The following is a 26,786-nucleotide window of genomic DNA, read 5'->3' on the forward strand; positions in this document are numbered from 1 at the left end:
AGGGAAACTATATGTAACAATCTAACAACGCCTCTATTCCTGTAGCCTCGTCATAGCACAAGTTTGTACGTAACAACCCAACACTTCACACAGGACGATTAGGAACCAACCCGACCAGAAAGGAAACCTGTTCCAACAAGTTGTCAACCCCAAACACCAACAACAACAGCAGGAGCAGCAACAGGACGCGACAGACAGTTTCAGGATTACCTTTCCAAACAGGCCTCAGCCGAATGGTTTGAATGTGCCACAGGCTGTAGACAGAGAGAACTGGACTGCACCGCTCCCAGTCATCTTGAAGTTGTCTGGTTTTAATAAGTCTCCCTCGCAGGCTTTGCTCTCTACGAGGGAAGGACGTGTAATGGGTGGAGACAGTGGGTGGAGTGAAGCACACTAAGGCTCTGGGAGGGATGTCAGTATCCGATGGCCTCACCTTTTCTATTCAATTGTCTTCCCGAGAACAAAATGTCTTCACCTTGACTACATTTCATTATGCCAACTTGTGTTAACAATACAATAAATTTATTCAAAAATGTGCTACTCTGCCTCTGCTGGGGCAAGTCATCTGAAATGTATCAAGTAACCAAAGTTATAAAACAAATGTAATTGAGTAACAACAATATTTGCCTCAAAAAGTGGAAGTGCAAAGTGGTGAAAAATAGAAATACTCAAGTGAAGTACCTCAAATATTAGCTCAGTACAGTTCTTGAGTAAATGTTCTCAATTACATTCCATCAATGTTTTTTTTAATTATTGTTTTTATTTATACACTTGCTGATCAAGTGAATTAATTTAAAAATGTGCTACTTTGACTCTGAAGCAGCATGTGATCAGAAAAGTAACTAGTAACTGAAGTTATAAAACAAATGTAACAGAGTAACAGTACAGTATTTGCCTCAAACATGTAGCAAAGTGGAAGTGTAAAGTGAAAAGAACAGTATCTGAAGACAGCACTTGAGTAAACATACTCAGTTACACTGGACGAGAGATTCCCAGGTGTAACTCTGCTTCTACCTGCTGTCCGATTGCGACACAAAGGTGAGAGCAGGTGACAGTGCACGTGTCGCACTGCGCCTGCGCGTCCTACAGTTAAAAAAAAAAAAAAAAAACACACCCAACCCTGCTCTGTTCTCTGTTTCGTTTTGATAAGCCTTGATGACCGAGCCCTCCTCTGATTGGACGGCCGAAGAAAAGGGAAGTAAAACTTTGGTTGTTTTCCTGCGGACACAGGAGAAAAAAAACAAGCAGGTTGTCCGTCGACAGCGACATTTATTTAAGGCCTTTTAAAGTCTCCAGCTCGGTGCGGACTGAGAAAGGAGACAGAAATGTGAAGCTTCCTCTCTCCAGATGTACCGAGGACGCTAGTTTTAACAGGTCAGAGGCACGCGCTTCCTGGACTGTTGGACTCGAGACATAAAGTCCGCGTGTGATTGACAGAGTTCAGACAGACAGACAGGTGGACAGACAGACAGACAGACAGACATGGACCATGCAGCGCCGCAGGACGCACACCAGAGCAAGGTAAGACACTTTGTGGCGGTGAGCAGCTGCGGTGCTGACAGGAGCTGAGCTGCATGGAGGGCACGGACTGACAGTCACGTGACCTGCCTGCTTCCTCACAGCAGATGATTTCTGGGTTATAAATATCTGCTGGTCTGATCCACCTTCATCACAAGAGTCAGGATCACAGAGGCACCTCATAAGCGCGTGAAGGTGGGATGTACAGAATAACACTGTGCTCCAGCAAACACCTCTGAGGCACTTTCACTTTCATGCCTCTTTTGCACATTTACTCAGGTACTGCACTGAAGTACACATTTGAAGTATAATGTCAGTTTTCTGCTACTTTATACTTCCTCTCCACTGCAATACTGTACTTATTCCATTACATTTATTTGATAACTTTAGTAATAAGTTATTTTTCAGGTTGCATGTTGCATCGGAGCAAAAACAGTGCAACATTAATTCAGTTATTGACAATCATATAAAAATAATGATAGACTGTAACTAAGAACATTTACTCCAGTTCTGTAGCTGTGTGCTGTTTTGAGTTGTAATTTAAAATGTGTCCACTCCCCTACATGTGTGAGCCAAATACTGCACTTACTCTATTACATTTATTTTATAACTTTAGTTTCTTTTTCAGATTACATGCTGCGTCAGACCCAAAGAAGCACATATTGAAAATAACTTATTTCATCTGCAATCATATATACATATATAAGGGGAAAAAAAAAAAAGCTGTGATTGAATCCACACCTGGACGCCGGCCAACCCAAAGCGTCACCACCACAGGAAATGAAAAAATCTCATTTAAAGCACACGAGGGTTCCCCTGACACGTCAAACACCTGAGCGCCGACACATGTTCGCTGAGTCGTAATGATGCACTTTATTTTACTGCACCTTCACTCACGAGACGCCGCGTATTGAGAGGTGTGAGCGAGCGTGAGGCTATTTCTGGAAACACATATGAGTCTCCTCTCTGTTGTTATCTTGCAGGTGTTTGGTTTTTACTCTCCTGATACTCAGAGTTTACAACGAGCACATGTAAATTAGATTCCCTGTGTTTATGACTCTATTTGAGGCCCCAACGTATAATTTCCCAACAAAATGTTTCAGCCTTCTTTTTATTATATCTAGGGGCTGCAGTGTTTTCATTATCAATCAATCTGTCAACTTTTTTTGATGAATTAATTAATCATTCAGTCTATAAAATGTCAGACAATAGTGAGTAACAGTGATTAATGTGCTACGCAGTGCCCCAGAGTCCAAAGTGTCATATTAATGATATGGTTTTGTCTTACTAACGTCCAAAACCAGAAGACATCAAGTTTAACATTGCAGTTTATCATCGCAAAGACAAAGAAAAGTAGCAAATCCTCACATTTGAGACGTTGCAAAATAACTAAGATGATTAACTGATCATCACGATATATCTCAGCTCTAATAATATCACATATTTCCTGCACGTCACACCTCAATAACTGATTAACATGCTATTTCCTCTCTTCAGGGCGTCATGTTGCGGCACAAGGAACACGGCGATGAGTCACTTGACAAGAGGCCTGCTGACAAATCTGCGTCTCCCGCTCAGGTACATCCTTCTTAAAGGCTGTTCTGCTGTCTGTGAAGTGCCAGAATATCATAATGTGATGAACTGGAACGTTCGTGTTGATTCAGGATGAGAAGAGGCCGATCAGAAGAGTGCGAAGTCCGTCCAGACCGAGGGCCTGGATGTCGGGCTCTTACAAACCGAAGTTAGGAGGGCATTTCTATAAACCTCGGTAAGGGAGCGCAGCATGCGTCGTGGCTGAGTTACCTGCAAAATATTGATAATGTGGTTAATTTATTTTCCTCTTCTCACATGATGCCATTCTCCCAAGGGATGACCACCACCCATTCTACAAGCCGAGCTTCAGCTACCAGAGGTACCACCACTTCCACCCGCGGGCTAATTTCCACCGGAGGGAACACTTTCACCCAAAACCTCACCACGTGGCGCTGAAGGAGAGGGAGCGAGAGAAGGAGAAGGAGAAGGAGCGTTACGAGCAGAGCAAGAGCACCGATGGGAGTTCGCCTCCGAAACAAAGCAGCAGTAAGTTCGCGTCTGCAGCAAAACATCTGTCGGACGGATTTTTAGGAGCGCCGACAGTGATCCAGTCGTCACAAGAAGTTTTGCTTAATTTTATTGAAAGATATTTGCTCCCCTTCCTCTTGCTTTACGTCGTCTTCCTCCTCCTCTTCTTGCTCACACCTTTCCTCTTCCTTTCTCTTAATACGGCTTAATTTTCTCCAATCGCAGTAGAGTTCATCTTTGACCTCTTTGGAAGGTGATCAGTGTGTTTTTGCTAATTGAGTTTGAACAGGTGAGAAGTGAGGGAGACCAATGTGGCATTCGGTGTATTTTGTGTTAAACGATGTGATTTAAGCTCAGAGTTTGTCAGTCTGGAGTTTTGTTTTGGACACATGAGTTTAAAGTTTTCAGAACTGTGTGTATACTTCCTGTTTTTAATGCGTATTCAGTGTAGCAAAACTGCAACACAATACCACTAACTAAAACAATCAGACGTTAGAAACTGTTCCACATATTGTTGAGCACATTTAAATACTGTGTTTTTAAATGTTGCACTTTGGGAGCTTCACTGTATCTTGGTGCACTTTATGAAACGACCATTGGGTGGCAGTATCAGCAAGCAGAGGCACTCCCACACATGCACGTTTTCCTGAGCAATTTGAATTACAAATATTTGGAGGGCATTTGCTCATCGTGGTATCTGGTGGTTGATAGGTAGTCACACTCCGGTAGCAACAAAAAAACCAGCGTTACATAACGCCGGGCCACCGAGAGGCTCCTCCGGGGCTCAGAAAACACGGATCATGTCAGTGATCTCATCAAGGAACGCTATGATATGTCTCGTGTAAACTGTGTAGTTCAGTCACAGGTAGATTTATTTTTAACGCTGGAGAATTACGTCACCATTAGTCAGTGGGAAGTGAAATTCGTTACGATTTGCGTTCCCATTTGTTTTCACCACTAACTGAAATCTGTGTTTTTGTTGATCTCCTCCTGGTGTAAAGTGGTATGCTGTGTTGTGTTGTGTTATTATTATTATTTTTTCCTAACGACTGCCGGCACTGTATGTTTTTTTTTAATTTTTTTTTTTTTTTTAATCTCTTCTCTCGCACTCGGGCACTGTATGTGTGCGCACACTGCAGCACTGTGGAGGTGTGTGTTTGTGTATGTGTGAGTGTGGAACAGGTTTTTTGTGTGCCTGAGTGATGGTGCGATGATGGTGACTCATCGCTGATTTGTGTGTGTATATGAGCGTGCGGGAGATAGAGATAGAGAGAGAGAGAAATAAAGAGAGGGGGAGAAATAGAGAGAGAGAACACGAGAGAGAGAGAGAGAGAGAGAGAGAGAGAGACTATCTAGCTGTACATAATGAGCCATAACAAAACTAACACTACACGTAGAACACTGCGGTACAACACAACAAGGAAGATTTACCAAATTCCTCGCAGAGTCTGTTAAGAGATTTATTGATTTTGGGCTGTGATACAACCCCCCCTCACATACACACACACACACACACACTTTTCATGCATCATCTAAGAGGATGAAGAGATAGAACAGCTTTAAATATCAGCGATGACGTAGATATATACCTGTAGACATGGTGAATAGAAGGTGAAGCCCCCCACCCCCTCCACCAGACATGTATAATGAATCGGTTGCTGTCGTGTTGACCCTGTGCTTTGTCTGTTTGTTTGTTTGTTTTTTCCAGCTCCTCGAGCTTTCTTACCAAGGTCCAGCTCCAGCAGAGACAAGGACATGCAGTTCATTGTAAGTTCACAAGCACAAAAAAAAAAACCCGCTGCTCTTCGCTCCCCCCTTCTGGTTTTTCTATTTTGTCATGAAACGGTGGAAAAAAAGATTAAGCTTAAAATATCCTAATTTACTTCCAAAATACAGTATGTGTTAAGTGTAGGGCGGCACACTCTGAATAATTGTAAGAGCTTTTGACGTTTTCATCCCAATTAGCAAATACAAACAGCTCGAAATGAAGATGATTGGGGAAAGTGCCACTTGTGCCTGTAATAAGGACTGCAACTAATTACTAATTTTTTTTTTTATCAAGTCATCTGCCAATTTATTGATTTGTTGAAAACACTGGATGTGGTGGTTTTTTTTTCCTTTTTTTAATCCTCTGTTCATTCGGCGTCTGCTCATAGCAGAGACCGACTCAGTTATAATTCAAACGGTCCAGGTGCTGCAGGGGAGAAGCAAAATAAAAAAAAGCTGAAATCAAATGATGGCATGAATTTCTTGGCTGACCTAAACACAACAAGGAGCAGAGCGGCACATGATGAATCACCGCCGGTCACTGCTGCAGTGAAGTTAAAGCGAGGAGAGGAGGAGGAATCCAAGAATGACTTGCTTTTTTTTTCTTCTTCAGTTTTTTAAAATGTTCTAATCAGTGTTGTGTTAATAAACGTGACTGGAGCCGCTGATAACGACTTTTTTGGATGATGCCTGAAGGTACAATCTGAGTGATTAACAGCACTAACATGAGACAACCATTAAATCCTCTTTGCATGTTCGTCATTAAATGTTTCTGATAATCTTTATGTAATGCGTAATAATGTTAAATTCATTAGTCTGATTTATTAGAAGTAAATGTTATGTTAGAAATTAAGTATTACGTTTGGGTTGCTAGGCTGGGAGACATGGCTTCAGCCGTCCTTCATAACATTCATTAAATAACAATAATCTGTTATTTTGGGGGGGAAACACATCGTCTTTTAAAGCGGCAACAAGGAACTTGGTATCTTTGTTGTTTTTTGGTGGCCCCTGTGGACAAAAATGAAACAAGTAAACTTTGTTCAGGCTCTAAAACCCCTCAATTCATTCTCAGAAGACCACCATAAAAATAGTTTAAATATCATGACCAGCCCGACCCGGATAAGTCAGAATACGACACATTAGGCATTAAGAATAACTATAATAACTATACAGGAAAAGCTAGTTGTTTTGCTGGTGGTCTTGTTTGCTTATGTAGATCATAAAGAAGCGTCTGTATTTAATTTGACTAATAATTGTCCTAAGATGGATGCAAACCAGGTACTCGGTGTCGTTTTTAGCTCTGGTTTTGGTCTCCACCAGCTCCTGAGGGACGCATCTGGCTCTTCAGTTGCTCAGTGCTCCAGTATTTTTGCCAGCTTGGTGCTAACTGTGTTTGTGCAGCGATTTTTTTTTGGAGATGGCCAAATTCTGATGTTGCATCACATCGAAACAGTAAAATTATGGGCTGTCAAAGCAAAACAATGGGCTCAAATTTGCTAAAATGCTGCGTAGCGCTGAGGGGAACTGCCAGTAATAACCTTACGTGAGAGCTTCACGAGCCGTCCTATTACATTTGATCCATTGTTAATATATAAACACTGATTATAGCAGGTTTTGAAGATGTAAAAACAACTAAACCTTCATTGAGTTGTGTTCTTAAATTATCCCACATATTTCCATTAGTGTTCAAATCCACAAGTTTACTCGAGATAATGTTCTGTAAATCTGGTCACTCGATGTCAGCCTGGTCGTTGCCGGAATAGGGAAATAAGTGAATGAGACAGGATATAAAACTGTAACAGGATATAAAACTTTTAAATGTTACCAGCGGACGGAGTTTGATCATGGGATCATCTTCGTGTGAGTATTTATTTGCCCCAAATAAATTTCTTGACTGTACATTAGTCATTAGAAGTGTTTCAAATTCAGGTCAGGTCTCACTAAATTCAGCACTCACCAGAGACTCCGGTTCTCTCTCTTCTTGTCCTCTCTCCTCTCCATAATGTAATTTCTATAGTTAGGTACATTTCCCCCCGTTTAGTGAACATTACAAGACACAAACCCCCCTGTAGATCTCTGCTGCAGTCAGGTTGATAAACAGGAGTGAAGATATGTGGGCTCTCCTCCCGTCAGTAAGGAGTTCTGGATAAGAGCAGAATCGGATGTGACTCCAGATGTTGGTTAATGTCTTCTGTTTTTGTTTTAAAAGAGAGACGACTTACTGCATTGATGGGTAGATAAATGTGGTTGTTCTGTGGAGCTACAGGAGGTATAAACAATTGGCAAATGATTTATGAATAACTGCTAAAGACCCTTCAAAACAAAGCTTTTGTAGACACCCCTTCCTTATCTTTATTTACTTTTTATTATATTCATATGCAGTCAGAACAAATTGTGAAACTATAACTCTCAGTGTTACACAGCGACATGTGGAACTTCACTTTAGTCATCTTCTGGTCATTAGCAGCTGAGTCATCCTCGCTGCATGCAACCATGTTTTTGGCCAACTGTCTGATTACTACTGTCCAACTTCTTTCTGTTTTTTTCTTTCTTTCTTTTTTTGTTTTTTGCAGGTTGCTCAAAGCGACAGGAATCAAAGCAGGGAGAGAGATCACAGAGGGAGCAAAAGCAAAGAAAGGGAACGAAGCAGCAGAGATGGGGAGCTCCCTTCAACTTCGAGCCAGACGGTGGCACGAGACAGAGCCATCAAGCAGAAGAGGAGGGAGATAGACGAGGTAAAAGAAGTGTCATTACACAAACACACTTGCACCTTGGGAGCAGGATTAGTTATAAACAGACTGAGGAAGAGGGGAGATAAGAGAGGCCGGGATTAGAGCGAGAGAGAGGGAGTGACAGAGGAAAGATTGCGGAAAGTGCCGGGAGACACAAGACAAGAACAAAGATTTGTTTTCTGTAGACTAAACATTAATTTTGAAATGCTGAGCCCGAGGCGTCCTGGTGTCATTAATGTCTTCACTTTTACCGAGCCTGGAAAAGAAAGTCTTACTCATCGTTTGACATGATTGATGGGTTTGTTTTTTTTTTTTGGTTTTTTTGGTTTTGTTTCATAATTGGGCGGAAAAACTCAAAGTGAGGTTGTTTGTCCCCGCTCACCTGCATCACAGGAGGCTCCAACACGTGCTGTAATACCGTCTTCAATGTGACAGACATCACATGAGGCTCTGCTCATCGGCTGTGTGTGTTTGTATGTGTGTGTGCTTCCACCCACTGGATGAAAAAGATGGCCTCTTGCTTTCCATATCTCCATGGTTGCAGGATTATAGAGGCACCGCAAGAAAAAAAAAAAAAGAAAAGAAAAAAAGAAGCAGGCTGGCAACAGGTAGCTGATGCAGAAATGTCCACAAACTCTGCGTACAGACACACACGATGCGTGTGAACAGTTTGCATGGGCCGATTTGTTAATCCATTCAGCGGTAATCGGAAGAACATGATAAGACTTCTCACTCAACTCGTTTGTCGTGCTCGCTTCCTGTCCCTCCAACACTCCTTGTTTGTTGTCCATTTTCCTCCCCTCCTCTCAGTCGCTGAGCATTTCCCCTAATACAGTGGTTCTGTGTGTCTAAACAGGTGTACTATCAGGAATGTGAAATGTTTGGCCTCGTGGCGAAGATGCTGATTGCCAAGGATCAGTCCCTGGAGGGTCCCATCCAGTCCTCGCTGCAGGAGAACCTCAGGGACATCGGCAAGCGCTGCGTGGAGGCCATGGAGAAATTTATCGAGGACTATGACTCAAGAGAGTCGTCTCACTAATCAGACACCCGCTCATCAAGCCTGTTTTTCCTAGCATCGATCCCACTGGAAGACATGTTGAAGAATTCAGGTGATTGAATGCTGCTCTTTCTCTTTCTGCAATAAGCTCGTCCATTCTTGCCTTATGCTTCAACAAAGTCTCCCCCTGTGCTCGGCCTTATGACGAGCAACTCTGGTGAAAAATCCAAAGGGATCGTAAACATTTGATGCTGCTTTTGATTTTGATAATGTTATGTTAATTATACAAAAATGCACTGGTTGTAATCCTTAAAGTGTCCTTATGAAGATGTATTTTGATATCTGACTGATGTTCTTACTGTTCAACCACTTGCTTCGCAATTATTTAATTTGCTGCATATTAAACATAATTTTCCTTAAAATGTTTTTAGTGGTTCATTCATGGCTGGATTGGAAAGACAGAATCAAGTCATAGCAGGATATTCATGATGGGACACAGAGTGACTGAATCCACACGTTGTTTAAGGTTGAAACACTTGCAAGAAGAGGAAAAAAGTGGGTATTCCGATACAACAGCATTGCCGATACTGGCTTATCATAGAAATATTAATATCAGTGCAAATGTCAGCTGATAAACAACAAGAGCAGCACAGAAAATGGCCAAGATATGTTTGAAGTTATTCACCAGACTGACAAGTTTATTTTCCAACCCTAAAAAGTCATGCTCTGTACAGATCATGGTCAAAGTTTTCTAAAGGTCCAGTGTGTAGGATGAATTGGCATTTGGTGGTGAAATTGCAGATTGCAACCAACTGAATACCCCTCGCCTCACCCTCCACTACCAAGTCCACTGAAAATGGAAATAAACACAAAAATCTCCCTCTAGAGGTGGTGTTTGATTTGTCCGTTTTGGAAAGAGGACCTGCTCCGTCCAATGAAAAACACAGTTGTGATAATCAGCATTATTAGTCAGTTTCTGCCCTAAATCCTACACGCTGGACCTTTAAAGGGGGCAATGTTTTATACACATGAAGTTCATTTTACTCATCACAAGGACAGCCTGAAAAAAAAAAAAAATAACCTCAGCTCCCCTTGTTTCAGCTCAGACTTGGAGACTTAAGGAAGCTGGAGGTGTGAAGAGAAAGAGCAGTGTAAACCAAGCATGAAGGCTCAAATGAAAGACGCTACCCAGTTGCATTATGGAAATTGTCAGACCCAGTGTTTTTTGGAGCTTGACCAATGCCAGGGACGAATGGCTAGAATGTCTTTGCCTCTGCTGCCTCAATTTGGACCATTATTGGTCGATCTGAGTCTCTCATCTTGAAATGCTCAGTCACTGGAGTTCACTTTTAAATTGACAAATCTTACCTATTCCTAGGAAAATACTTGTGTTTATGTTAAGACACAAATACTGGATAAAATATCAATAACATTTATTTTTCTGCCTGTTTTTAATGCCAGTTTCTGTCAGACTCTAGTTTGATGATTGGTTAGCATTAGCAGGAAGATGACTTCCATGTCCACAATCCATACTATAATGTATATGTATACAGTATCTGCTCTAAACTATTTGTAACAGTATACCATATTTTGCCTTAAGTATACATATAATATCAACATTCACCAGGAAATTATACAAATGTGTACCAACTAATGTCAATCAAATGGTTGATTTGGAAAACACCAACATTTCTGGTTCTCAAAGAAAAAACAATACATGTTATAGCCAGAGTAGCCTTTCATACCACCACTGTGACACAGGTAACGATGGTCGCCATAGATTCCCATCAGCCTCAGCTGTAATTTGTAAACGCAGCTCCTCCATTTTCCTTGTGCATTGCATTGTGGGACATTTTTGCCACATTTTCCAGCAAACGGCAGGAAACTTGTACGTACCATTCCAAAATCTAGCTGAGACGCTGTGTTAAATAAAACAATGTGCTCATCGTCCAAATGTCTCAGTGAAAAAAAAAGTAACGGTGGCTTTACTTTCTTTGTGTCACTTCATACTGTGCAAAAAAAACAAAACAAAAAAAACAAATCCAGAGATATTATTGGCTGATATGATCCAAATATAATATCAGGTTCAGAGAACATCCAACTCTTTTATACCACTGGAATCTGGAGTTCATGTCATCCCAGATCCTGCAAAATATAGGTTATATTTGGACCACAGCACATTGAGTCCATATGTTGACCTCATATAAACAAAATGCTGTACGCTCCTGAGAATCTTCAGTCATAATATTTCTGGATTCTGGCTTTTTTCTTTTTTGCACGTCTACTTAGAAATAGTATGAAGTATGAATCAGGGGGACACAGCTGATGTATCCATCAAGCTGATCTATCGGAGGAAATTAACCAGAGAAGGCATAAAACTTATAGATACAACTTGCTGGTTGTTCATTGAAGTACACTTTATTTTTCAGTATGAGACAACAACAATAAATTAACATGCAAGTCTCCCTACCTCTACATCATGTTATACAAATAATTATTCTTTAGTTACAAAATATATAAATATTTAAGACCATATGTACAGAACATTTACATTACTACATCCATCATTTTATTAAGTGTATTACTATATATACATTTAACAGGTATTGTTCTTTAATATCATCATGATTATTATTTGCATTATTATTATTATTGTTGCCATTATTATTATCATTGTCATCATTATTACTATTATTATCCTTACTCTTACTTATCTATAGGTAAACTCTCAAAAAACAAAGCATGTTGCAGAAGATAAAACGGGACCATACCTGACGTTACTGTGCCTGAATGGTCAAGGAGCAGAGGGCTTGTCTGGCGCTCTGTCCTTGGTAAAGCATGGAGAGCCGGCTATGTAGAGCACAAAGTTCAACAGACTATTTGTACAAGGTGATAACGGGGCTAGCGAGCCAACACTATATTCCAGCAGCATTTGGATTCCACTGAGGTAAACAATGACATAGCTTGGAATCTAGCACGTAACTTTCACTAATCCCAACACGATTTTTCGGGGTTTTTTGTCCACACAGAATAAGTTTTTACTGCCCGGGGGCTTGGATCACTGAGCCGGGACACGAACAGTCAGATCACCGCAGTTTGAAACCAGTTCCCCCCTTTTTTTCAAACTGTGGAGGAATTTATCCGACTTCTCTCGGAAACATGGACAAGCACGGACACGCCACATACATCGTGTTATTTACCTCGACCGCGGTTTATTTAGTAGTCAGATTTCATCAGCGCTTCTTCCTGGTACCATTAGAGGAGTTGATCTCATGTCATTGTAAACATTTCTGTTGTGTAAGCCAGCTGAGCTTCCTCTTATGATTAGATCATTCTGTGTAGGTGTACACAAACACTACCCGGTGTAGAGTTGTGTAAGCTAACAAGCACAAAAAATAGGCCTTTTCTCTCTTCAACCCCAACACACACTCACTTACACACACACACGCGCACACGTACATAATCTCATGCACACAAACACACTATTCGCTCTCACTGTCAACCGTCTCACTCTCACCTTCCCACTCCCTCTGTTCCACCTCTCTGCTGCTTTAACTGCTGTCTCCTTACCTCTCTCTCATCTCTCTCTCTCTCATCTCTCTCTCACTCTCCTGCTCATCCCTCACCATCTCTTTGCTCTAAATCTAGGAAATTATGCAGTTTTTGCTCTTCCTCCTCTGGCGGGTGTGCAGCTGGCCATGAATCGGTCCGTGCAGAGGTCCGTGATGGCCAGCTATCCCAGAGGGGCTGTAGCGATGGCGCAGCTCCTCGTTGTTTATGTAGCAAAGCTGCACGGGCCGAGGGATTGATTCGCCCAGGAAATAACCGTCATCTCCCTCTGACTCGGAGGAAGAGGAGCAGCTGGAGCACCAGGGGTCAGCAGCCTCCATGTACCCGTCGCCCCAGCATGGCCCACCCAGTCCCACAGGTTGCCAGCCAGCATTCTGCAGGGTGAGATCAGACGTGGTGCGGGGGCAGGGCCGGTGGGGCTGCTGTCTATACCCGGCGGCATCCAGGCCGAACAACTCCCGAGCAGCGTTACCGGAGGGGAAGCGATCGTAATCCTCCTGGACGCGGCGGTAGGGCAGCTCTACCATTTGAGCGGGCCGGTCTGCCACCAGGTGCAGGGCATTATCGGAGCGAGAGCGGCGAGAGCGTTTGTGGTGGCGGCCGCTGCGGTGCTGCCCATTACCGTGATTTCCACGGTGGTGCTTGCGGCGTCGGGGTTGTGGCTGCTGTGGCTGTGACACGGATTCCTGCGTGGTGATGCGTCGGCGAGGCATCCGGTCGCTCATGGGAGCCATCCGCAGGTTTCCGCTGCTTCCCATTACGCCAACACGACCTTTGCTGTCGAAGCCCAGTGGCTGCGGGCCATCCCAGTACTGCAGCGGGTAGCCCACTCTCGGTGGAGTGTACATGTTATTATTGTTGAAGGGGCGAGAGGAGGACAGCGACTCTGTGCTGTGGAACTGGACTGAGGAACTGAGGGTGCCCATGTTGCTCTTCTCAGACACATTCACCCCTGAGTCTTTACTCAGGTCAGGCATGGAGAACCTAGAAAGATGCTCCTGGCGCTTACTGCCCCCGTCCAGAGAGTTACCTGCTAAAACCATAAAACAGAACCATAAGTCACATTTTCTCATCATTTGGCATTAAACCATTACTGTGCCACACTCTATCATATTTATCACTGTACCTGTAGCATTGGACATATTGAGGGAGTCCATGGACCCACGAGGAGTCTGTTCCAGAGGGGTGAGGGGCTCATTGAAGCTCATGGCACTGAGAGGGTTCCTCCTGGTTAGCGGGGGTCTGCCGTCTCTCTGGAATCCATGCAGGCTGATGCTCCTCTTGTCAGAGAAACCCTGGTTCTGGCTGGACATCTCATTGAAGCTCATCTGAGTGCGCAGCTTGTTGGGCCTGAACTCATCCTGGCTGTGGTGGTTCCAGTTCTCATTGAAGGAGTGGCCCCTCAGAGCGGCCATAGGGGTCCTCTTGGCGTTGCCTTGCTCCTTCCCCCAGGAATCAGGCCTCTTCACTGGGTTGGCAGGAGTCTGAGCTGGAGGATGAGCATTTGCGTTGGGATTGTAGCCCTGCCTGAGGTTACACTGAGCCAGCAAATGTATGGGTGCCGGTGTCGGAGAGGGCTCCAGCTGAGGGCCCTCATAGGCACCAGGGACGTAGGGGTCATCCCGGCTCATCCATACCTGGTTAAGGCTCGGGGCACGGCTCGGAGTACGGCTTGGCGTACGGTTAGGTGTCCTGCTCGGGGTCTGGCTTGATGAGAGGCTTAGGCGGTCCATCTGTACAGAGAGGGATTCACCTTCAGCGGACAGACGGTCAGGCATCGGTGGAGGAGCTGACTGGCGGGCCTCAGCATTCCGCCGCTCCTGCTCAGCATTCCTGCGCTCCTTCTTCCCAATCTTGGTGCTGTGGCGGGATTCACGGGAACGGGCGCTTTGAAAGGCCGAGTCGGAGGAGTCAGACTCATCTGGATCCTGTTGGTACAATTATTAGAGTTAATGTACGTATGAGAGTCCCTTTTTTTTCAACAATATACAAATTAATTTATGTTGCATTCATATTTCTGGTTACTGACCTGCCCAGCACTGCAGGACCGTGAGCAGAAGATCTGCCCCTGCTTTGGCAGGAAGGGACGGCCCAGCAGGGAGCGCTTGCAACGGGCACAGCAGAAACATTCCTCAGTTGCGTGCCAGTGCTGCCCATCATACGTCATCTGACCCTGGTCAATACCTTAGGTGACACACCAGAAACAAGATAATTAGTAAATGCACAAGGGATCTAGCTTCAGCTTCTTCAAAATGGTGTGATGGCAGCGATTTCTGACACTGCTGTGAAAATGTTATTCCACAAAGTGTGTGCGGCTAATGAACACAGCCCACAGTCTGATTTTACCCATTATCCAGGAGATTAAGCTCATTTTTGTCAAATATGCCTCTTAGTGCTAAGACGATTAAGACATATTGTAAAACAGAAGTTTTTTTTTCTTCTCCTGAAGGAAAACATTTGTGATTTTATGACCATACATGATCACTCGATTTGTTAGATAGCACAAAGGCATTTCACCGACCCCGCTCCCCAGCTAGAGAAAGTAATCATCTTTCACAGCTCCCATATGGATACAACATGGGAGCATCCTCTGAAACACACTCTTTCACTGTTACTGGGGCTTGGCATTATAATAACCATCCACCTCTCCACAGCTGTGGCACACAAGGCTCACAGCAATGATAACACCCACACTTACAATAAATGGCTGTTAGATGTTTCTTTGATGCCGACGTAAGAAAAGAACATGTCCATGTGTTTGAGTAACAGTTCACACATATCAGAGGACTAAAAGCAGCTATGAAAAAAAGCCTGCAGGAGAATTGTACCTATGTGTTCTCCACATGCGTCGCAGTACTCTGCGTAGAGGGACTCGAAGCAGTTGCAGCAGTGTGGCCGTCCGTCCTTCATGATGTAGCGCTGGCCGCCGAGGGTGGTCTCGCACTCGTAGCAGCGGAAGTGCTTCATGTGCCAGTGCCTGCCCTCTGCTTCAGTGCATTCATCGGCAAATATGATCTGTGTGACGCAGACATTACATTAATCAGCGGGGGTAGTCTACACAGAGATTTCATTGAATTGAATCAAGTTCATGAGTTGACGTAAAATGATCATTTTAGGTAGCCATGATGTCTGGGGCACCTCAGAGCTCCACACCCACAGCCTACTATTGTTTTCAGATTTGTTCATGCTACTCAGTGGTGGAAGTGACTAATACTTACCTGGGGTACAGATTCTAAGTACTCTTTCCACCACAGTGGTCGCTCTATGACTTCTTCAAAATAAAGCAAAGTCTTCTGACATATGAAGGTAAGTTGTTTGCACTTCAACTAAACTGACATTAGAGAAATGTATTTTGTGACAAGCAGAATTGTTTTTTTCTCTTAACTCTTATCCTATTAGTCAGCTACAACCCCTCTGATTTGTCTAAGTGGGGTATTGATCCACCAAGAAGTGACTTCGGGTTGGAAATTGCTGCCTATTGTCATTTAAAGACAAGAAAAACATTGGGTTTACAATTAGTCAAATAACACTGATGAGTTAAGCGTGTGAAAGTTAAATCAGCCGTACAAAACAGTTTTTGTGTTCAAGAAAATCAAACATCTTGTACTGCATGAAAAAAATCCACCTATGATAAATAAAATAGATGTGCAGATTGTTTCATTTCAATCTTCTAAAAGGAAAACAAACGTTACTCCACTTCAATTATTGAGCACACTGTGGGTTATTATTATTGCTATCTCAGGCCTCCTTGCCATGCATCACTGTTAGAAAACAAGCAGACTCTGTGAGGCATGGCAAGTACACTGAGACATCTTTTCTCTCCAGACCAGCTTCACCCACATCCAAGTCTCCCAGCCATGAACCATTCAGCCATTTCCAACCCAAAGGGCTGTAGGCCCAGGCAAGCGCACCTCATCACAGGCACAGCAGCGGGGTTTCAGCCTCTCGGCGTGGTGCCGGCCACAGTAGATCTTGCCATCCTGGTAGAAGTAGATGAGATCCACCAACAGTTCCTCGCACATGCCGCAGACAAAGCAATGAGGGTGCCAGCATTTTCCGTGACCCGCCCTCGCAGCGAAAACCACGATGTCCCCACCATTTATTTGACCGCCGCACTGTTGAAGAGGAGAGCAAAAGGGATAGGAAATGAAACAAGAGGAGATGAGATGAGTAGAGAGGGATGGATATGGAAAGGAAAAGAAAGAGAAAGAGAAAGAAGAGGGTAGAAAAAAGATTAATACAAACCGTAAGATGTAGAGAGGGCGAGCGAGAAAATGGTACTTGAAATAACTACTTTCTCTTCAAGATTGAAATGTTTTCTGCTTTCTATCTGTTTCATCTATCTGATGAAACATCAAAAAGAAGCCCAGGCAGGCAAAACCAAGTAAAGGATTAAAAAAACATGGGTTGAAATATACACATAGAATACAAAATTTCTTCAGACAGTAAAAAGCCTCTACAGTTGTTAGATTGACCCTTGGTATCTACAATGAGTGAAAAAAACTGTAGAAAGGAAGGAGGGAAGGCTTGTTGTCAGTTTTACCTTGTCACAAATGGCCCCGTTTACATTGAGAGGGAAAGGACGGACGCTGCCTCGTCCTAAGTTGTCCTTCTTCCGTTGGTTGCTGAACAGCTTGAGCTCTCGCTTCTCCTCCTCATCCAACACGTTACAATAACGCACCTGAACGGAAGTCATAACAACAAAGATACAGCGAGTTCAGCTGAGTTCATCTAATATGGAACATTTCACAGAGCAAGATGCTTAACATGCCAAATGAATTCAAACATCAGACCATTAAAAACAGCAAGAAATTGATCATGTGTTTGAGAGATGTGGCGTTACCTCGTTGTCATGTGGTGGCAACTGGTGGAGCAGTTGTTTGATGCGATACTGCTCTCCAGGGCTGTTTATATAGGGGACCTTCTCTTCAGGTAAGGAGTTATAATACTGATGCACCTGAAACAAACCACATCAAACATACAGTTCAGACACCGACCTCAGAGTGGAACATCTTTCAAGCTGTTTGATGCTCATATTAAGGAATATTCTACAACCCAGGGTGGAAATCATTGTCACGGCTGGAAAAACACATACACATTAAAAAATCTTAATGTCTTATACATATTTTTTTTCTGTAAAAACACACTTTTTTGGTCTGAACAACATCCAGTTGCAGAGATGATGCTGTTAGGTCCAGGTTGACAATGTTAAACCTGCATAAACTGATATTTCCATATGATATACATTGATATCTTTCCACTTTGGGGAAATGAGCTGTAAACATCACTGAAATGTAATCACTTTTTAAGGACGGTGCACTCGCTTGCTTATTTAGCATTCTTGCAGAGAAGCTACAGAGCAACATTAGCATTCATTTCATGTCTTGAAGGTAAATTTCAATATCAACTCTCCTTTTCTGCTCTGCTTTTGCTCTCCACCAGTCCTGAGATATATAGCTGTCTCCTTAGCTGCTAAATGCTTAGCTGCCACTATGCTAGTTGCTAACTTTGTCTGTCTGCCATTTGATGGTGGACTTGTAGTGTAAGGCAGGTTTATTAAATGACGTTATAATGTCTGCGTATTGTGTTGCAGCGATGTCTACTGAAGTTAGCATGCTAACCAGTTAGCCCTGACCTGTTCTGATCCAAAGCTCCTTTGCCAGCTGTGTAGACAATAACACTCCCCTGGTTCTCAAGCTCCAAGTCTGAGAAAGCTAGCTGCACGGCTAACCGAGCTTACTAGCTAAGGCAGCCACTGCTAACAGCAGGTAGTGGTTGGTATGGTGATATGCTGCTTCATATTTGTTTTGTGTATGAATTTGACAAGTGGCCAACTTTTACTTATTTCAACTTTAAAGCTTCAAAAATCAAAACGGTGAGCTAAAACACTGCTGACGGGAGCTGCTGAGTTAAGTAATAATTCTCTGTGGATTCACCTTTTACATACAAGCTGTCATGTGATCCATTGTTAATGTAAAAATATTGATTACAACCACATCTAATATAATAGAGAGCTGCCAGTGGTAGCCGGGTCACTATGTGTCCATTTTGCTGAATTAAAAGTATTTTATTAATTCGAGGTGGCAAACTCACTCGATTAGTCTGAAATTACTTTCAAAAGCATTTATCACGGTCTTCATGAATCTGTTTTTGCCCTCTACCATCACCTACCTTGAAAATCTGTGTGTGGGATTCAAAGTGTACGGCACAATGAGCTCTGTGCTGCTGCAGACACAACCTTGAGCAGGATCGGCTTCTTTAATTTTCCAACAGCTAATATTCGCAGAACTTAAAGGAAACCTCAGTTACTCACACCGGTATTGCAATTAGATGTTAGCAGGTGAAATAGGGGAGAACCTTGATTTTTGAAGTAAACACTTAACCGACAGAAAGGAGTGTTGTCACTTGTCTCTGCAGCAAAACACCCCTCTGACGTAAAGAGGTCCAGTGTTTAGTGCAGTGTAAAGATCTATTTTGCTGAAGTTGTTGTGATCCAATTTACATAATCAGCGGGGTGATGGAAAAGCAGTGCCGTCTTTGAGTGCTGCCCCACAGATTCTCCGTTGCCCACTCACTTGTTTATTCTACATTGTGAAGGCTGAAACTGAACCTTGTGCCAGTTCTGTAAATCAGGGTAATCTAAGGTGAGGAACTTTCCTCCAGAATCGGCCCCTTCAGATGAGTAGAGCTCAGAAGAAGAGTCAACAGGTAAACTTTAAAAGCTACAAGTGTATCACTGAATATTCAGTCGCATGCTCAATTTTCTCTTTGTTGTCGATCACGCTGTAGAAACACTTCAACTGTGATACTTTCTGTAATTGCTCCATGCTCAAACATGGGAAACTAATGTGTGGCTGCAACTAATGATTGATTGATGCTGACTAATTTCTCGATTAATCAAGTAAGGATTTCTGGTCAAGCGAACATGAACACAAAGTGTGGTGGTTACATTTTTGTTATTTATGCTTAGAAAATGCTTTGACAAATAATTGAGGTGAAATATTTTGACGCATAATTTAATGTTGAGGGACAAATCGTTTCATTAGCTAATAATTTCAGCTCTGTTTCAACTCATCTTCAATCCTGTTTTCTCAAGCGCTTAAGATAACTTTACAGATACATATTGATATCTCAGGATAAAGGGAAAAATTGTCCTCAGTTTGAGTTCCAATGATTATTTGGCTATTTTTCTATGAATAGTTGAAACTGTATATTAACCATTGTTAACAAATGGGGAGTTAATACTTAATCAAACAGTAGTTAATAGTTATTGCACTCAATAAAAACAATTGTTTAATGTTAAAAAACATTTATAAACATTAGTTGCAACTTTATAATGGCCATTAACCAGCAGATAAATGATGCAATATTTATTAACCATTTGGTTTTATAAATATCAGTTGCAACCTCTTTATAAACAATGCCTAAAAAATGGATAATAACTCCTTGTATGTTAACATTAAAATAACAGTTAACTAAAATTGAATGATGTATTATTAAGGATGGTTATTACAAAGCGTTACCTATGATCACAGTTATCATCTGACAGTTTTGTCAGAGGCACCGCAGTTTTGTAGATTTTGTCAATACGTTGGAGAATGAAAACATTTTAAGAAGCAAGTCCTGACACAACGTTGACAAAACTGGGCATTTTCAGTTCTGATAGCTCAGTGAACTGTGCTACATGAAAGGTGTGTCGGAGTGATACCATTGTTTGGTGAGAAACCTAAAATAATGAGTGTATTTTTAAAAATTGGACTAAGCAGCTAAAATGGCCTGCGTCCCCTGTTGGATGAGAGAGGCTGCAGCCTCTTTCAGTATCCTGTCAAGATGGCTGACTGGAGAAAATGACTGTTATCAACCCGGCTCTGTCATCTGTTAACAGTGCTGTAGGAGGCCTGTTGCACCAGAGTGCTGCCCTTATTAAATAAAGACAGTTTGTTGATACTCAAAACAGTTGAGCAGGACTGTTTATCTTATGTCAGAACTGATGGAAAACAACGGCAGCACAGTCGATTGCATAAGCCTGGCCATGCATGCAATTAAAAGGCATTTAAACTGCAAATGACTCCAAACAGGGAATTGTGAAACCTGCACGCATAAACACATTGCCACACGTTTTCAATTAGATTCATCCAAACATTCACTGACGCAAATTACTTCCATTCCTCTGGGTTCAAATTCAGGGGATACACAAAAATACAGCACAAATTGAGGCTAAGCGTAACCAAAGTCTTCACTAAACAGTGAAATTTCGATACGTCTACAATTCTAAACTGACATATTTTTCTCATATAAGCTTGATGTCAAAGGTTACAGTTTTAATTATTTCCCAAATAATCAGAAACTCTGTAAGTGCTTCTATCGTTGATCTACAGGAGTTTGAACACTGAACTGATTAATTTCTCTTGTTAATGCAAAAGTAAGCCTGCTAATAATTGCCCCAATTAGCTGAAAAACACAATGGATCCACAATTACAATATCACTAAAAAGAATAAACCCTTAACACGTTTTCCTAATTAAATATGCCATTGACTGCGTGCAAAATGGAGCAACAGGAGCATTAACCTCATCATGGTTCTTTATTTCCTTATTTACACAAACTATGTGCATATAAAATAGTCAAAACAAGTGCCTACACAAAGAGAACAAATGGCAGAAAATGACAAAGACTTGCATAATTTCCAAGCTTTGGGCTTTTAATCCCATTTCAGTGATATATTCACAGATTTGAAATCTCATTGGCGACCTGATGCATCAGTCATTGAGGGGCTGGCATGTTGGTGGCTCAGGAGAGAGAGGATGAAACACAGAGTGCGTCTCCTGACAGTAAATTGACTTGTTGGCTGTTGTAGGTGGCAGGGCGGGCATACAAGCTCCTAACTTGTCAAATGAGGGCAAATGGTAACAGGTTTCAAACAGAATATATAACTGCTTGATTTACATACAATGTTTTCCTAATTTGTTCTTTGCTTCACATCTGTTCATCACTCAGTGTAATCAGCTAATCTCTCCATGGTTCCTTTTCATGACTTTGGTTATGGCTGTCACTCTGTCTGCCTGCAAACTTGGTTCTTACGCAGTGTCAGCTGTGACGCTGACAGCTGAAAAATGTCCTTGCAATTATTCTTCCACGAAGCGCCTGACAGCTGAGTCTCAGTGATCTGTACGTCATCCCCTGCCCCCTTCCCTCTTCCCCTCCCCCAACCCAAAGAGAGTAAAACCCCATGAAGGAGATTTAAAAAACAATAACGATCCATTTTCTTGTTTTCAGATCAGTGAATTTTCCATCTCAGGATCATTAGGAAGGAGTCACAGATGCTTTATCGCCTGCATAATTAAATTCTTCTGACCGATCCGGTTCAATTTGATACAGTCTGGCTAAGCATTAGCTGATGAAGCACTGATGAGACATGAAAAAGGGGTGTGCAGGTTGAATATCGGTGACTTAAAAGGGAAAGTGTAGTGAGCTCGAGTACCTGCTCAGGACTGAGGCCGGGGGGAACCCAGACGTATTCCTCCAGTGCACATCCAGAGTCATCATCAGAGGTGGAGTTCCTCTGGAAGTCGTACATCAGCTTGGTGATGGTCTTTTCCATCTCCAGAGACATGGCTGTCACAACATGCTCCTCTACACAAACCGCTTCAGTGGACACAGGTATTCCTGTAAAGAAAAACGGCGAGAGAGTGAGGAAGGAGTCAAGTGAAACAAGAGAGAGAAACATGAAAAATCTGAGAGACTGCAAAGTCTTGGTAGTCGTCTTATTAGTATTCCAGGCTATAGGTGTGGTGTGCGGGTTTAGATTCTGCAGTGGTAAACATCATGCGCGCTGTGGGAGGCTATAGGGACGAAAATTAGTGATGGGAAACATACATTTCTTTCTTGCTCTCACATATTCACAGGAGAAAAAAAAAAGAAAAAAAAATCAATGGTCTAGGTGTTTAAAATGCATTCAAGTCTATCCAGAGGGGTGCTCAAACTTTTTCCCTCGGAAGGCAACTTAAAGGTGGCCCACGGGCAAAAACTAATATCAGGTGTTTGGTATTGTTAAGATGTATCAATACACTAATACCAGGCAAAACAGTGGTGAAAAATAGAGTTGTCTGTATTATTAATGGGATTTTACAGTTTGTAATTTCAGAGAAAATTATGAAAATTGACTCATCTTGCACTCAGGTGGTGATATACATTTCTTTTTTTTTTAACTAACCACCAGCCCGGTTAGTCCAATAAACACCTTTGCACCAGACCCCACAGGGTGCTGCTCAGCCTTGCTTTCACTCTGGCCTGGTGGCCACTTGCTGATTCAGAGCGAAAAATCCCCCTGTGGACCAAACTTTTCTTTTTTTCCCATAGAACGCCTTTATAAAAGAGACATCTGTGAATATCTTGAAATGCAAACAAGGTCTGTTATGACTCTTTCTATTATGTATTTTTGATCTGGGAGGTTTTACATTTGTAAAACTTTCCTCAAGCTGAGAAAAGCGATTTAATACTCAAGGAAACCAGCTCAGCACAGTCAACAAAGTGGCCTCCATCTTCCCCTGACTGGACGAAAACAACTTCGCTGCATTTGTCACAAAATATCCTGGTGGCATTAGAGTAAATGTCAAGGTGGCCTTCAGTTAACAGCATTAATCCTCTGAACACCATGAACGTCCATCCAATAGCAGTCGAGATATTTCACTCTGGACCAAAGTGGTATTACGACTGACGGACCGACATTGTCAGATCTGTGAAGTGCATTCATAAAACTATATATATGGATTAAAAAAAAGAGATGCAGCCCGAGATTATGTCTCACTAATGATGCAGTGATCATTACCCACAGATACAGCTGCATCTGCATTCACTGCCTTGCTTGAAAGTATGGATTAGAGATCAATTTAGTCTTCTCCTCCTTCTTCCCCTCTGAGATGGGAACGGCTGCACACATTACTGACACATGAATAATTAAGAGCACTAGGTATCGCCTCCACCACTAAAGTATGAAAATGAAATGCAAACTCATTTTACAGGCAACTCGAAGATCTAGCAAGCCAGCGAAGGAGAGCAAGAATGAGTTCTGTTTACATCTAATGGCTTGTTATTTTGAAAAGCTGACGAGTGGAAAGATATTAGAGTCAGTTAGTTTAAAGCAGAAAGAAACAAATGTGGTTTTCTAACAATGTCAGAACCTAATCTGAAAAACCCCCATAGTGATTACTGAACTTCCTGAGGTTGCTGTAATGTAATCACAGAGTATAATGTGATCAGTGTAAACATGCCAGCACCGAATAGTGAGACATCAGATGAGCTGTTTTGTATTTTTTTCTCTGTCTGTAGGTCATGTATCAAGGTCAGAGCTGACAAAAACAACAGCGTGATGGTCAGAGACAAACTGTGAACCTGGCCCTGACATTTCTCCTCCAAAATGATTTTCTCCCAAAACCATCAGACGGGGTCCTTTCAGGCAGTTTTTAGAGAGCAACATCATTTCCCACAGAGCAGAAATCAGAGGAAAACAGAGCTTAAGCAGTGGCCAAGGAACAGCAGACATTTCCACAGACTGAGCCAGTGAGTCAGCCTCCATCCAAGCAGAGCTGAGTACTGTTTATCTCTCTAAGATGGGTGCTGCTGATTTCTTTGTGAAGAGAGATTACAGGTATGTAACCTTGAGCCTCTAGCCTGGCCCGAGGCTGTTCTTCATTAGTGTATGGAGGCTGTGTGAGAGACCGAGTGGGCCTGCTGGGAAAAACCTGCAGCCTGTTGCACCAGTTAGACGTCAGTTCAAATGTGACTTATGCTGATATGACATCAGAGCGGTGTGCTGAAACAAAATATTACATTTCTTACATCATTTGAGTAAATACGCTTCCGGATAGACACATGAGAATATTGATATTAGAGTTGGGAATTATGAATCATTTTGCTGATTTGCATTCTATTCAGGAATACTTTGACATTTTGAGATTACCCCTATTCCCCTTCTTGCCGACGGCTACAAGCGATGATTGATACCGCTCACTTACCTTGTGAGGCAGACGGATATGTGAGCCTGTGATCTCGCAAATCAATCTCGCCAGACTTCAAGCTAGGCTCCTGTGGCCGGACACGCAGTTGTTGAACCAACCGGCGTCCTACGAGGAACTACTGACAGCCATGACTGTGGTTTGACAAGATGTGACAACCAGCAAGGGAAGCAACCGTTCGTTTGAAAGCAAAGACTGCAGCTCCTCAAGAGGTTTGCGTAGCTGCTATTGCATCAGTTGTATCAGAACTGCAGAGTATATTTCATTAAAGACGTCACTGGAGGCTGTTCTCGATGGAGGGGATGTTTTCGCTCTTCTCTTGACTAGCTTTACTAAGAGTGTGATTTACAGACTGGCTCTGCTGGTAGCACTTCCACATCTGATTGATATACCGTGATTGGCAGATGGTCCGTCCAATCACCTGCCAAGTATTTCTTGAAAGGGCCTGCCCCGTTCCTAACAGCTTCTAGCAACACCTTTCCAGATGGTTCTGCATGTCAAACCATTTGGCACGTCACATCTGTACATTAATTACAATGACGCAGCCAAAAGTTGGTTGGTTAATCTTAATCATAAAGACTGAAGATATGGATAAACAGCTAGCCTGGCTCGGAACAAAATTCACCCACCAGCACCTCCAAAGCTGACTGATTAACATGTTACATCTCGCTTGTTAAATCTGTACAAAAAAAAAGTTAAAATTGTAAAAAGCTGTGGAATCATTTTGCCTTTAAAAGGTCCCGCACCAATGGTGACTACCAATGAGGCACATTAGCATAATTTCCTGTCATAATTTAAGTTTAGTCATTCTTAGTCATTAATTAAGTTGTTGCTATTCATTTTTACCTCCACCAAGAAGGTTATGTTTTCACATGTGTCTGTTTGTCAGCAGAATAACACAAAAACTGCACATTTCCATGACACTTGGATGGAGGAAGGGTCTTGGCCCAAGAAACTTTTGGTTGCGAAACAGGACTTATAATGATAATAATTATTCATGGATCTTGATGAAAAAAAGAAGCCATATTTGTGTGGATCCAAAAAAAAAAAAAAAAATCTGGATTTAGCAGATTTCAATATGTTTTATTTGATATTGGATTAGGCTTGATTTAATTAAAAGGGGCCTTGGCGGAGGTATGCACTTTACTTAGTGCCATTCTCGTTAAGCTACGTTACCATATCACTGCTTTCTGACTGTCTTCAGTTCAGTCTGCTGCTGGTTCATACCACTCAGTTTAGTGCAAAATCAGATATAAAATGATGACTATTTCTGTGTCTGAACGGTGTCAGAAGAGAGACAGGCTGGGTTCAGTTTGGCTAAAACTGAGAGCTTGGGGAAACAAGCTAGCTTCCTTCAAAATATGAGATCTGCCCCGGCTCCAGAATTGCCTCATTTACATGCTGAATCCTGTATGCTAACAAGCTAACCACAAACCACACAAATCGCAACTGAGTTTCGTTCAGATATTTGCAAGTGTACAAAGCTGGTGAATTCGCTATGACAGGACTTTGAAGAGGCTGCTCATGTCCGCTGGCGCAGCTGTTGTTCGTTTAGAAATGGCTCCACTCTGTATTCAAACCGCTCGTTAAGCGACAGCGTCTTGTTCTCCGTGTTTACAAGTGTTAAACACAGAAGACAAAATGTGAACTTACGATGGATTTTGGGGGGGGGAGCAAGGTGGGTTATTTTCTGCTTCTGACCAGATGATCTCACCCTCTAAACTCCAGGCAAATCAAGTTTAATGAAGGCCTGTGACAAAAAAAATGTGACATTTCTAATAGGCCCTTTTCACAGGAGACGTTTTGACAAGTCGTACCATGGAAAAACCACAGGTGTAACGAATTATGTTAATGACGGCTGGGCCTGGGATATTTGTGCATGCTGGCTCTGCGACATGGCTTACCGGGGCGCCGAAATGAAATAGAGCCATGATTAATGTTGTGGGTTAGTGCAGTGGACAGTGTGCAGGAGTCAACTGCCATCTTCTCACTAAGCCAGGTTTTATATCACGCGTAATATGTGAACAGTCAAGTAGCCAATTGGTCGTTGTGTCGAAAAATAAGTTAGACTAATCCTCTTTCTCTCCAGCCCAGTATTATGCAAACCCTGGTGAAGCATGTGACATTC

General features: G+C 42.4%; 2 protein-coding genes across 8 annotated transcripts in view; one reads left to right on the top strand and one right to left on the bottom strand.

Annotated features, from left to right (window-relative positions):
* Positions 1-1,140: 1,140 nt before the first annotated feature.
* On the top strand, positions 1,141-9,501 carry LOC119022593 (periphilin-1). Of its 3 annotated transcripts, none has more exons than XM_037103632.1 (7): positions 1,141-1,521; positions 3,016-3,096; positions 3,183-3,286; positions 3,386-3,597; positions 5,288-5,346; positions 7,920-8,081; positions 8,935-9,501. In XM_037103632.1, exons 1-7 carry the CDS (start codon positions 1,483-1,485, stop codon positions 9,115-9,117), a joined length of 840 nt encoding a protein of 279 aa, XP_036959527.1. In that variant the 5' UTR covers positions 1,141-1,482; the 3' UTR covers positions 9,118-9,501. The 3 variants fall into 3 exon arrangements, with proteins under 3 accessions (XP_036959527.1, XP_036959528.1, XP_036959530.1); XM_037103633.1 differs by having other exon boundaries at positions 1,141-1,374; XM_037103635.1 differs by lacking the exon at positions 1,141-1,521 and adding an exon at positions 1,531-1,713.
* A 244-nt stretch (positions 9,502-9,745) lies between these two features.
* Positions 9,746-26,786, bottom strand: part of LOC119022588 (prickle-like protein 2) — a 44,186-nt gene continuing 27,145 nt past the window's right edge. For 4 of the 5 annotated variants that reach the window (XM_037103625.1, XM_037103623.1, XM_037103622.1 and 1 more), the window contains exons 2-9: positions 22,126-22,310; positions 17,489-17,602; positions 17,189-17,326; positions 16,557-16,760; positions 15,474-15,660; positions 14,675-14,829; positions 13,772-14,573; positions 9,746-13,678 (exon numbers count right to left, since the gene is read on the bottom strand). In XM_037103625.1, coding sequence (XP_036959520.1) covers positions 12,720-13,678; positions 13,772-14,573; positions 14,675-14,829; positions 15,474-15,660; positions 16,557-16,760; positions 17,189-17,326; positions 17,489-17,602; positions 22,126-22,257 — 2,691 coding nt within the window. In that variant the 5' untranslated portion in view covers positions 22,258-22,310 and the 3' untranslated portion in view covers positions 9,746-12,719. The remainder of the gene's footprint in view (positions 13,679-13,771; positions 14,574-14,674; positions 14,830-15,473; positions 15,661-16,556; positions 16,761-17,188; positions 17,327-17,488; positions 17,603-22,125; positions 22,311-26,786) is intronic. The other variant, XM_037103626.1, reaches the window with a different exon arrangement.

Source organism: Acanthopagrus latus, chromosome 7 (assembly GCF_904848185.1).
Source record: "Acanthopagrus latus isolate v.2019 chromosome 7, fAcaLat1.1, whole genome shotgun sequence".
NCBI lineage: Eukaryota > Metazoa > Chordata > Actinopteri > Spariformes > Sparidae > Acanthopagrus > Acanthopagrus latus.

What these genes read in the sequence shown, in the direction of transcription:
- LOC119022593 (XM_037103632.1), top strand. Translation starts at nt 1,483, where the DNA reads ATGGACCATGCAGCGCCGCAGGACGCACACCAGAGCAAG. An exon ending in AGGACGCACACCAGAGCAAG is followed by an intron (nt 1,522 to 3,015) that starts GTAAGACACTTT and finishes TCCTCTCTTCAG; the next exon opens with GGCGTCATGTTGCGGCACAA. An exon ending in ACAAGGACATGCAGTTCATT is followed by an intron (nt 5,347 to 7,919) that starts GTAAGTTCACAA and finishes TGTTTTTTGCAG; the next exon opens with GTTGCTCAAAGCGACAGGAA.